At 52.7% G+C, this 12,276-nt stretch overlaps 1 protein-coding gene across 3 annotated transcripts; it reads left to right on the top strand.

Moving 5' to 3' along the window:
- Nucleotides 1-960: 960 nt before the first annotated feature.
- Nucleotides 961-12,218, top strand: KAT8 (lysine acetyltransferase 8). Of its 3 annotated transcripts, none has more exons than XM_036308316.1 (11): nucleotides 962-2,956; nucleotides 4,225-4,299; nucleotides 4,377-4,552; nucleotides 8,328-8,381; nucleotides 8,467-8,631; nucleotides 9,320-9,409; nucleotides 10,900-11,040; nucleotides 11,135-11,228; nucleotides 11,323-11,473; nucleotides 11,600-11,799; nucleotides 12,051-12,218. In XM_036308316.1, the coding sequence occupies exons 1-11, from the start codon at nucleotides 2,656-2,658 to the stop codon at nucleotides 12,113-12,115; spliced, it is 1,512 nt and encodes a 503-aa protein (XP_036164209.1). In that variant the 5' UTR covers nucleotides 962-2,655; the 3' UTR covers nucleotides 12,116-12,218. The 3 variants fall into 3 exon arrangements, with proteins under 3 accessions (XP_036164211.1, XP_036164209.1, XP_036164210.1); XM_036308317.1 differs by having other exon boundaries at nucleotides 966-2,956; nucleotides 11,645-11,799; XM_036308318.1 differs by lacking the exon at nucleotides 12,051-12,218 and having other exon boundaries at nucleotides 961-2,956; nucleotides 11,596-11,802.
- Nucleotides 12,219-12,276: the final 58 nt, after the last annotated feature.

A 12,276-nucleotide genomic window follows, 5' to 3' on the forward strand; every position in this document is an offset into this window, starting at 1 on the left:
TCAGGTTCCCTGGGCCCTTGGGTTCAACCTAGTTCATGTCCAGGCACTTAACTGTCCAGACAGAATTTTCCCCAAGTCTCTTGCACTTTGACTTGGTGGGAGTGAGAGTGACTGACAGTTTGTACAAAGACCTTTCATTCATTTCATTTAACAAATGTTTCTGCTTCTCAGACAATATCGAAGGCCCAGGCTGGCCCAGCTTCAGGCTTCATTTCTGACTCTTGCCTTCCTGGCAGTCACAGGTTCTGGAGATGAAGGTCACCAGACTGGGCAACCTCCTGAGCCACCTGATTCCTGAGCCCAAGTAAGGTTAAAAATACCGTCCACCACCTGTGCCTGTTGCTGCCAAGGACAGGAACACACAAGATTGTGCCCTGGCAGGCTCCAGAGGACCATGGGGCCCTGGTAGGGAGATTGAAAGGAACGGGTCCCATAGAGCAGGTGGGTCTCCCTGCCCATCTTGCCAGGGAAGGAGAAAGGCTTGTGGGACTGCTGATGGAGGCGGGGAATGGAGCGGGCACAGGAAACCAGTGACTTGCCAGGCTGAAAGTCTGCTGGCTGCAGTGCAGGGGGTGAGGCTGGAGAGGCAGGCGGCAGCAGTCAGCTGCAAGACTCTACTATACAGCAGGGGTGGGGAATGTCTGGCATGGGCCGTATAAAGCCCACAAAATCATTTGGTCGGGCCCTGCCAAGGCATTAGGGGTGAGTTAATTAAATGTCTGAGCAAATATAGCAGGCTAATTTAATATATATATATATATATTTTTATTGATTTCAGAAAGGAAAGGAGAGGGAGAGAGAGATAGAAACATTAATGAGAGAGAATCATCAATCGGCTGCCTCTTGCAGGCCCTACACTGGGAATCAAGCTGGAACCTGGCATGTGCCCTGACTGGGAATCGAACTGTGACCTCCTGGTTCAGAGGTGGACACTTAACCACTGAGCCACACTGGCCGGGTGCAGGCTAATTTTTAAGTTGATAATTTTGTATGGCCCACTAATGATGTTAAGTGTATCCAAATGGCTCTTGGAAGAAAAAGGTTCCCCACCTGTCCTGTCTAGCTAAGCAGGGGTCCATGGGTGTGTTTTAAGCTAGGAAAGTATGTATCATCAGGTTGGATTCCCTAGAAGCAGAACCTGAGAAGATTTGCATCCAGGTGATTTGTTGAGAAAACACTCCCAGAAGGGAGTCGGGAAGCATGAAAGGGAAGAAGAGCAGGAGGCCAGGAAAGGATGTGATCTCAGGTAAAAGTCCAGAGCCAGTAAGTTGTGCCAGAGTTGGAGGCAAGAGAGCTAAGCCCCACAGACACTGGTTAATGTCTGCCGGGAGGTACCTGAAACAGTCCTCAGCAAGTTCAGGCAAAGCTCTTCCCTTAGCCAGAGGGGCATCTGTCAAATAAGAACCTCTGGTGCTGTAGTTTGAAAACACAGCATTTAGCTGGCACACGTAAGCAACAGAGGCGCCAGGGGATCTGGGCGGAACTTCTGTATAGGTTTTGGAGAAAAATCAGATTTGCACATTAGAAGAACCACTGGTGGTTGGTGGATAGGAGGGAGAACAGTGAGGAGGTGGGTGGAGTGACCCTGATCAGGGATTTACAAAGCTTATGGTAATCATTAACTAAAGGGATAGCATCCCTAATTGAAGATGTCAGGTGAAGTCAAAAGTGAGGCACCAGAACCCTGCGTAGATAGAATAACTATGTTGAAGATGGGGGAGTGAGAGAAGATGTTACGATTTTAATTTTTTATTTCCTTTCTCCTGTTTCTTTTTTTAAAATGCTGCCAGACACCTGGCATTCATTGCCCTCCCCCAAACTCCATTTCCCTAAAGCGCAGTTACCAGCATTTACACTGCCAACCCCCACAAATACCTAACTCAGATATTTCTTGATCTGTAACCTGAGTCCCATTCTCTGGCCCTGAGCATGTCACCACTCTTAGAATTGTTTCCAAGTCCAACAGCCAAATTATAAGTCGAAGATTCAGAGAGTGGCCAAGAGGAATGTTTATTGAGCACCTACCCTGCCTGGCATTGTGCAGTGCACTTACTTTATACATATGAGAGGTAGATGAATACATGGTTTAACCTCTATTTAGTTATATGGTTTGAACAGTTATATATAGTTTAATCCTTAAACACTCTGCACAACTTACCCGGAGGAGGGTCAGAACCCAGGAATCCTCGCTAAGCCCACCACCTCCATTATGCCCACTGCCTCTGCTGGTTTCTGTTCCGGGGACGTCTGGTTTGGGGGGCCTGACCCTTCCTTTGGAAAGGCTGGATTCTGAGGGGTTTATTGGCGGCCCCGGGAGACACCTCCAGCTCCCCCACCCCTGTATCCTGCTTCCATCCTGAACAAGCAAGGCCGTTTCTTCCATCTGCAAAAAGGGGTGAGCGGTCTAAGGCAGGCGGAAGCGGCGGCGCAGGAGTGGGTGTCAGGCCTCCAGCCAACTCGGGCCGCGGGGACAGCGAGAACAGCGCCCCCTGCGAGCCGGCGCGGCGCGGCTTCCTCGGCGCAGGGCCTTGAAGAAGCTCGGCTGACTCATCACCCGGGGAGGCCTCCGCGGCCAGGCGCAGCCACCCCAGCAGCCGGAAGGCAGGAACTCCCGGGTGAGCGGCAGCGCGTCCCGGCCGAGACGCCAGCGGACCAATGAGCTGCCGCCACGTCACAGACTCCGCCCCCGCCGCGCGCCGCCCCGGAGCCGCGGCGCGGGCATCTGGCGTCATTTCCACCTCAGCGATGGCGGCCCCGGGGGCCGCTGCAGCGGTTGCGGCCGCGACTTCAGGGGTCGCGGGGGAGGGCGAGCCCGGGCCCGGGGAGAATGCGGCGGTTGAGGGGGCCGCCCCATCCCCGGGCCGCCTCTCTCCGCCGACCCCGGCGCGCGGCGAGCCGGAAGTCACCGTGGAGATCGGAGAGACTTACCTGTGCCGGCGGCCGGACAGCACCTGGCGTGAGGGCGGAGTCCAGGGCCCGGGGCGGTGTGGGCGGGGCGGGGCGGGGCGGGGCCGGGGTGGTTCTCGGAAGGGCTGGGCGTGGGCGGGGCGGGCCGGGGGAGAGGAACGCGGAGTTTCGGGCCCTCCTCCGAACCCCACCGGTGAGGCCACCACCAAGTTCTGTGTCTAGGGAGCGCCCACCCTGCTTCCTCGCCTGACCTTAGGCTTCATCCCCGTCTCTTAACCTCGCTTCCTCACGGTCTCCGGTCTGCGACTTCCCGGGCCACCTGTCCCCTAGAGCCACCAGCGGAGAGGACCTCCGACCTCAGAACCGACCTCCTCCCCGCCCCGTCCTTCATCATTCCGTTGAATGGCCTGCATCTTTGCGTCCTCTGGCTTCTAGCCACCCCTAGCAGAGGTCATTGCCAGACCAGCCCACACTGTACCCTTTGAAGACCTTTTGCCTCCTGTTCCCTCTGCTTGGAATGCCCTTCCCTTTCTCCTTGCGCACCTGCCCAGCTCCTACTCATCCTCTTAACACCATATCCCCCTGTGATACTATTCCTGGCTCCCTCCAGGCAAAGTGAGTCATTCCCTTCTGTGTGTGCCTGCCACGTTCATACCTCAGCCACCGCATGTGTCACATTGTTGTCATTTTCTGTGGGTACCCACCCCATCACAGTGGGAACCTCTGGAGGGCAGGCTGCTTGTGATTCATTGCCATGTCCTCAGTATCTAGCAACAACAAAGCAGAGGGCCAGACACGCAGTGGTTGCCTTCCTCATTTCCTGAATGGTCTGCTAGTTGTCAGTCACTATACTTAAAGCTTTAGAGCCATTAACTCACCCTCTGAGGTGAGCACTATTATCTCTGTTCTACAGATTAAGAAATGAGGCTCAGAAAGTTAAAATAACTTGCTCAGTTAATACAGCAGAGAAATGGGGAGCTGGGATTATATATAAACCCAGTCTGTCTGACTCCAGAGCCAGCCCTCATGACCTCTGAATAACAGCTGTATATAGTAAACCAAGCATTGCATTTGGAGTCAGGCGTAAGCCCAGTTAAGTATTAGCTCTTACCACTTTTCAAATCTGAGCCTGGGTAAGCCTCAGTTTTCTCAAATGCAAAATAAGAATAACAGTCCTGACCTGGTATACCTCACAGGCAGCGATTGAATCGAATGGCAGATGCGGACAGGTGAGGTTAGCTTCCATGTGAAGCTGGAAACAGCTTCTCAGTGTCCGGGCTCTGCCTTTCTGATGACACTAGCTTTTCTCCTTCCCAGATTCCGCTGAAGTGATCCAGTCTCGAGTGAATGACCAGGAGGGCCGAGAGGAATTCTATGTGCACTATGTGGGCTGTGAGTGACCTGGGGTATCAGGGCCTGGGAGCGGGGAGAGGCTGGGAGGACAGCACCCTCATGGCGCATCCTCACAGTTAACCGGCGACTAGACGAATGGGTAGACAAGAACCGGCTGGCACTGACCAAGACGGTGAAGGACGCCGTGCAGAAGAACTCGGAGAAGTACCTGAGCGAGCTGGCCGAGCAGCCTGAACGCAAGATCACTCGCAACCAAAAGCGCAAGCACGACGAGATCAACCATGTCCAGAAGGTCCGGGCTCTCCCCTCCCCCAGGGCCCCAGAGGCTCCGCTGCCTCTGCCACCTCCTTTGGGTGCCAGTTCCAAAACCGCAACAGCTCCCATTTCTTAAGCTCCTACAGTGTGTCGGAGACTTCCCTGTCTCTTCTCATGTGCTCTTCCCAGATGAGAAAACAGGTTCCGAGAGGGCAGGGCATGGCTACAGTCTCACAGCTAGCAAATGGCACAGCTGGGACTGGAATTCAGGCTTCCTGCACAGATAGTGTATTTTATCGTTTATTGTTCCACATTAGACAAACCAACTTGAAGTCCAAAGGGAAGGAAAAGAATGAATGATATTGGGCACTTGCTATTGCCCAGAACTCTGCCGAGTACTCTATGTGTATAAACTTATCAACGCTTCCTTAACAGTTCAATACCACAGGTGTGTGTGTGTGTGTGTGTGTGTGTGTGTGTGTGTATACACGCTAGAGGCCAGGTGCACGAAATTTGTACACAGGTAGCGTTCCCTAGGCTAGGCCAGCGATCAGGGCAGTGGGGGCCTCCTTCCTTCCCTGGCTGGCTGGGGCCTTTCTTCACTCTGCACTGCCCCCTGGTGGTCAGCGCACATCATAGTGAGTGATCAGTCTCCCGGTCAAACTCCGGAGGGGATACTTTGTGTATTCGCCTTTTATACACACACACACAGGATGGGGCAAAGATAGGTTTACAGTGTTTGTATGGAAAATAATACAATAATAAAAGAATAAACTGTTTCATGTACTTACCACTGTAAACCTACTTTTGCCCCACCCTGTATATATTTTTTGTAGATGAGGAAATAGGCTCAGAGAGGTTAGCTAACATACCTAAGGTCACACAGCTAGTAAAAGGGTGGGCTGGAGTTAGAATAATAATAACAGACATTTATTGGCTTGTGACCCAAAGTTTTAGGCTAAGTGTTTGAATACATGATCTCACTGAAGTTTCACAACAACCCTGTGAAGTAAGCATTATTATCCCCATTTATATGGGAGGTACAGATAGGTTTAGGAACCCAGTCAGGAATTAGATTTGCCACTGTCCAACTTCAGGGCACAAATCCTTAACCATGACTTTGACACATCCTAGAAATAGGCCACTTGTTTCCGAAACCTGGGTTCTTTTCATCAAGCCAGCCTGCCCCTGGGAGGTTACTTTTCTCCCACTCCGAGCCTCAGTTTCTTGATTTGGAACGTGGGGAATGCGAGAGAACTGGGTTTATCGAGCTCTCAGGACACACACACATTAGTTTTGGTTAATGCGATTTCTCCTAAGTGCTCGTGTGCTTTGCAGCTGTGTTTTGCTAACTGTGGGCACAACTGTTAGTAGATTACCACATTAGTTCAGTGGGTTGTGACCAGCATTTACATTTTTTTAAAATGGAAGAAAGAAATAGGATAAAAGAAAATATCAGAGTGCATTGCACTTTATTAAAGGTAAGTATTATTTTGAGAAGCTTTTATTTCAATACAAATACATGTATGTGTATGCATAAACATCAACTTATTTACAGCGATAACTGCACTTCCTACTGTGGTTTGTGATAAAAATTAAATAAAAATTGAAATACCCTGAACTAAAATGACCCCTCAAGGTCTAAGGCAGCACTGTCCAATTGAACTTCCTGTGATAAATGGAAAAGTTTCGCATCTGTACTGTCCAATAGAGTAACCACGTGTGGCTATTGGGAACTTGAAATGTGTTTAGTGTACTAAGAATTAAATTTCATTTAAAGAATTTCAGTTGAAGTAGCCACTTGTGGGTAGTGGCTACACTACTGGACAGCACAGGCCTGAGGTTCTCAGTTCCTCAACCAATTTGCGCTGGCCAGTTAAGCCTCTAAGATGCACCTCTACACTGGCACTCGGCCAGGCGATGACAGTGGGCCAGGTGATAAAATCAAAGGATGGATAATCATCGAGTTCACAGGCAGCAAGATTCTTCAGAACCTAGTTAATGTTTAATTCTAAATAAATTGCAGCACTTAAGAAAAGCAGTGTTTTTGTAGTTCTTTAATGATTTGCAGAAGAAGATTGTGCTTTGTGAGAGCTGGGAAACATATTTTAAGGAGACATTTGAGGAAGAAAATGAAGTCTTTCTTCTCCCATCTTGGCAGGGATTAGACTCGGCAGTTGGACCAGGGGCCTATGCCCAACTGTGCTGAGTACCTTTTCTGTGACGGGCAAGTGACCTCACCTCTTTGTGCCTCAGTTTCCTCTTCTGTGCAGTGCGGATAATGAGCAGTCGTGTCTCAGGCTTATTGTGAGGACTAAATGAAATCATGCCTGTGGAGTGCTTGGCACTTGGAATAATGGCAGCTAGTTCATCCCCTGGGCAAGTGACCTCACCTCTCCCTGCCTGTTTACTTCTCTCTGAAATAGGAGTGCGTGCTGTCGATGTGAGGCCAGACACTCCGAGTGCTTTGTGGAAGGGCCTTCTAAGGAAGACGTTGGCTCCTTTTCTCCCTTCTCACCTGCAGGGCAAGGCTGCTGTCTACTCTGGTATAGGTCATAGGCCGTGGGTACCCACTCCATTTTCTGGCTGTACTTGGTTCCTCCTACAGAGTCTGGCCTAGGAACAGGATGTCCTGTGAGTGTGACATGACTCAGTCCCTGCTTTCCAAGAACTTGGAAAATAGGGGAGCCAAGTGGGGCAGTTAGAGGTTATTGTTGTAGATCTCTGTGTTCCTGACTTGGAAAGGACAGGGTATAGTCTGCATCGGGAGCATCCAGTCCGGCCACCTGGAGGGGATGGGAAGGATGCTGGGCCTCGAGGGACGGAAAGAGCACAGTAAACGTAATTACACGTGATAGCTCACAGAGTTCTGCCTTATCGTGTCACCTGGCTCACCCTCTCTGCTAGGTTGAGTAAGCATTTTCTGGCAGCAATAGGATAAAGAAGGGCATTCGAGGTGGAAGGAACTTTATGTGCAAAGGCACAAAGGCTGGAAGAAGAAGTGTTGATAGCGGTGCAGATTTGAAGAGTCTGGAGGCTGGGAATCTAAGGAGCCCTAGTCAATTGTCCAGATCTGAGATGGTGGCAGTGGCTACATGGCATAGGACAGAGTGGAGAATGCCAGAGAGGGACCAATTCCAGAGATTTCAAAGCGGTAGAGTTGGCAGGACTTGGCTATTAATTGAATGCCAGGCTGAGACAGGGAGGAGTCTTAAGCTAGGCCTCTTGTTGGTCTCAGGCATTTGGACTGAGGTTGATGCTCCCAGTGAGATGGGAGATTGTGGAGGGGAACAGGTTTATATGGAGGAAAGAATGAGTTCCCTTCTGGACACTTGGGGTCTGATATGCCTGAGGGAGGGACCTCTGAGCAGTCCCATGGGCAGGCAGCTCCTCAGGTGTTCAGGAAAGAGGTCGGGCACACTGGGGAGTCAGCAACAATTCCTGCTGTGAGCATGGAAGACAAGATCATTATTTCATCTCTCACAACTCTGGCTGAGCTGGACGGATCCCACTGCAAAGCTGAAGCTCTTACCAGCCGCAGAACTACCCAGGGCTCCTGGTCCTAGCCCTGTTCATCTGGCCAAAGGTCTCAACTCAGGGACATCTGCGATATATGGGTGGGTGTGCAGTGGGAGAGGAGTGTGGACAAGCCAGCTTCAGAACCAGGTAGAACCTGTTAGCTATTCATATGGTTATTGTCGTTCAGGACGTGAGATCTGAAGACAGGAGGGAAGCACTGGGTTCTGGGCTAGGGAAGGGACAGCCTGAGATTCCCTTCTATTCATCTTGCTCACTGCTCTTTCCTTGCCCAGACCTATGCAGAGATGGACCCTACAACAGCAGCTTTGGAGAAAGAACACGAGGCGGTAAGCAGGGCCAGGGGCCTGACTGCGGGCTCCCCCTCTCCCCTGCTCTCCTTGCTCTAACCGAGCCATCCACTGCCCCCCACAGATCACCAAGGTGAAGTATGTGGACAAGATCCACATCGGGAACTACGAAATCGATGCCTGGTACTTCTCACCGTTCCCCGAAGACTATGGGAAGCAGCCCAAGCTCTGGCTCTGCGAGTACTGCCTCAAGTACATGAAGTATGAGAAGAGCTACCGCTTCCACCTGGTGAGGCGCTGACACCGTGGCACCGGGAGAGCCACACGTTCAGAGCAGAGGACAGGGAAAAGCTGCCCGTGGGGGAGAGACCCGGTTCCTGCCTGGCTGTGTCTTTGCTGGAGTGACTTAGGCCAACTTGCCCCTCCTCAGACCTCAGCGTCCTCTTCTGCGGAATGGGGCCGGCAATCCCTGCCCTTACACCTCCCTTGGATCCCTTGCCCTGCACATGTGTACCAAAGCCGCTCAGTGCCAGGTTCCTCGGTGCAAAAGCAGAAGCAAGCACAGCCCCCAAGCGATGGGACTGGGAGGTGTTGGTACATGCAGGCTGCCAGGGGGGTCATCTCATCATTCATGCAGCGGCATGTTTCCCAAAGAGTGGAATCTGAGGCAAATGTATACAGTTTAGGAAACACCATTGCCAGGGATCAGGGCCCTCCAGAGGCCTCTAGAGCCAGGCCGACCTGGACTCAAGCCATCCAGCTGTGTGTTGCTCAAGCCACTTCATAGCCCCTGTGTGCCTTAGGCTCGGTCTCCTCAGGTGGGTGAATTACTTGATGTGGGTGAAATGTTGAGCTCAGGATCTACATATAGGGAAACCGAGAAGCAGAGATCGGCTGCAAGCCACGTGGGGCAGAATGAAGGGCACCTGGCAGGAAACCTCGGGGTCTCAAGCCTCCCTCTTCCCACCCAACCCCAGGGCCAGTGTCAGTGGCGGCAGCCCCCAGGAAAGGAGATCTACCGCAAGAGCAACATCTCTGTGTACGAGGTGGATGGCAAAGACCACAAGGTGAGCTGGGCGGTCACGGTGCTGGGTGTGGGAGGTGGGAGCACTGGCACCGCTGGACAGCCTTCACTGTCATCAGGACAGAGGCCAGCCTTAGGGTGAGCAGCTCCACCAGGAAGAGGCCTGAGGGTCACACGCGGCCTGGCACTTGGCCTGTGGCCGGTGCTTGGTCAACATGTGGGCCTGCCGTGCCAGCCTTGGGGACTGGTGCTCCTCTCCCTGAGGACTTCTCTGCTGATGGGGTGGTTGAGGTTTGAAGTAAAGATTGTCGTGCCTGAGGCTGTCTCTAGAAGGCTTTCTCTTTCTGCCTGAAGAAAAGGTGTTTGGTTTCCCCAGGAGGGACCTGCTTTGTGGAAGGGTTCCTGCCAGAGCTCTGTGGCTCTGCTGGCCCAGTTCCTTGTTCCTGGTGAACGGACTTGAATGGGGCAGGGTGGGGCGTTGGGCTCTGCTTTCCTGTTGAGAACCTGGCCTTTGCCTGGTCAGTCTGGGAAGGTTGCACCAAATGTCCCATTTCCCGTGGAAGAGCAGTTAATGAAGACAAACTCTGAGTGGCTCCTGGCTTCAGATGACCCCGTCACTTCCTATCTGACCTTAGACAAATTACTTAACATTGTTTGTTCCTGTTTCCTCATCTATACGACAGGAGTCATGACCATATTTACCTAATAGGGCTGTTGGTGGAATAACTGAGATAGCAATGTCACATACTTAGCACGGTACTTGGCACCAAGTAGGTGCTTAGTAATGGGCCTTCGTTATTACTGGTGACGGTGGTGGCTCAGTCAGCCTTGTGATAATTGCTTCGGGAAGGAATATCCACACTGAGCCTTGCCCGCTGCTCTGCCTTGAGCAGCAACAGGGGGAGTGGCAGAAAGGGCTCCATAGGAGACATGGGCATTCCTGTTGGCTCTACCCTCTGCCAGCTTTGAGGTCTCAGGCAAGCACTTCCCCTCCCAGAGCCTCAGTTTTCTTTTAAGTAAATGGGACTAGCCATGCTGGGCTTACACAGTTGTTGGGTCAAATGAGAGTGGATATAAAAGGTGTCATACACCAGAGGGACCCTTGATCTGTGCCATGAAGCCAACCTGAAGGTCCCATTGTTCCTCCTGATGTTGGTCTCCGGCGGGGTGGGTGTCTGGGCCTGCAGCAGGTGAGGCTCGGAGAAGAGCATGGCCAAGCGGGCAGACTGCAGGCTGCGCAGTCAGGCTCGAGGCCCTCCACTCAGCAAATATTTAACAAGCACTTGGCTTCATGCTTAGCCTTGTGCTCGGTGCTGGGGACATAGCCTTGAATAACACGGGCCTGAACTGCGTATGCCCTCTTACCTGCGGAAATTGTGTGCTACTGTTCTGGTGAGTGGGCACTTCCCACCGGCCTGGCACGGGCTGTTCTGTGGAGCCTGGCATTTGCAGAGCAGGGTGGCAGCTCCTGTCCAGGCCTCAATGGGCTCATTGTACTTGCTTCCTGAGTCTTCTGCTCCTCCTACCCCTCAGATTTACTGTCAGAACCTGTGTCTTCTGGCCAAGCTTTTCCTGGACCACAAAACATTGTACTTCGACGTCGAGCCCTTTGTCTTTTATATCTTGACTGAGGTGGACAGACAGGGGGCCCACATCGTCGGCTACTTCTCAAAGGTACTGGGTCGGGAAGCTGAGGTTGAGGGAGGGCAGTGAGTATGAACTGGAGCAGGGGCCGAGCTCCCCCAGAGTCCTGACCTCGCCCCTGCAGGAGAAGGAGTCTCCAGATGGAAACAATGTGGCCTGCATCCTGACCCTGCCTCCCTACCAGCGCCGCGGCTACGGAAAGTTCCTCATTGCTTTCAGTGAGTGGCTCCCGCTCTGTCCAGCAAGGGGCCCCTGTGGCGGAGGCGAGTACTAGGGTGGTGGGTTTTCAGGACCTTCTGTCTCCCCTGCCAGGCTACGAGCTGTCCAAGCTGGAGAGCACCGTAGGCTCCCCTGAGAAGCCCCTGTCCGACCTGGGCAAGCTCAGCTACCGCAGCTACTGGTCGTGGGTCCTGCTGGAGATTCTGCGAGACTTCCGCGGCACGCTGTCCATCAAGGACCTGAGGTGAGGGCCCTGGGCCTCGCCCTGTCATCTCCTGAGGGAGGCTTCCCGGAGTTCTCCAGGAGGGAAGGGTTCTCCTAAGATTGGCCGTGATCCTGTCTCCTTGTCCCCTCTTGCTGTCCCAGCCAGACCCCACAGGGACCTCCCAGCATCTGCTCCAATCCCTTTCTGCAGCCAGATGACCAGCATCACGCAGAATGACATCATCAGCACCTTACAGTCCCTCAACATGGTCAAGTACTGGAAAGGCCAGCATGTCATCTGTGTCACACCCAAGCTAGTCGAGGAGCACCTCAAAAGTGCTCAGTATAAGAAACCACCCATAACAGGTAGGTGGGGGGCGCCTGCGTGTGTGTGGTAGGGGTAGGTGTAAGGACAACTGGGAGCCATAGCTCCTTTTGCTGTCGCATGATCCTAAACCAGTCTGACCAGCTTCCAGGACCAAAGCCTGGGGCAGGCTACTCATGCCTGGGCTTCCCTGCCCCCTCCCCAGGATCAAGCCTGCCCTTGTTCTCACCTGGCGAAACCTGGCCGAGGCCCAGAGGCCCAGCCCTGCCTCTCATGTCTCTTCTCCCCACAGTGGACTCTGTTTGCCTCAAGTGGGCACCCCCCAAGCACAAGCAAGTCAAACTCTCCAAGAAGTGAGTGGCCTGTGCCCTGCTGCTGGACCTGTGGCTCCTCTCCCCCAGCCTGTAAATATGTACAGCCTGTTTCATCGTTTTTTAAAATAAAGTAAGTTCTGCCGGTGGCTCTGGACTTTGGAGGCGGGAAGAAAAGGCCAAGAGCTGATGTTCTTCATGGCATGT

This window comes from Myotis myotis, unplaced genomic scaffold (assembly GCF_014108235.1).
Source record: "Myotis myotis isolate mMyoMyo1 unplaced genomic scaffold, mMyoMyo1.p scaffold_m19_p_5, whole genome shotgun sequence".
Taxonomy (NCBI): Eukaryota; Metazoa; Chordata; class Mammalia; order Chiroptera; family Vespertilionidae; genus Myotis; species Myotis myotis.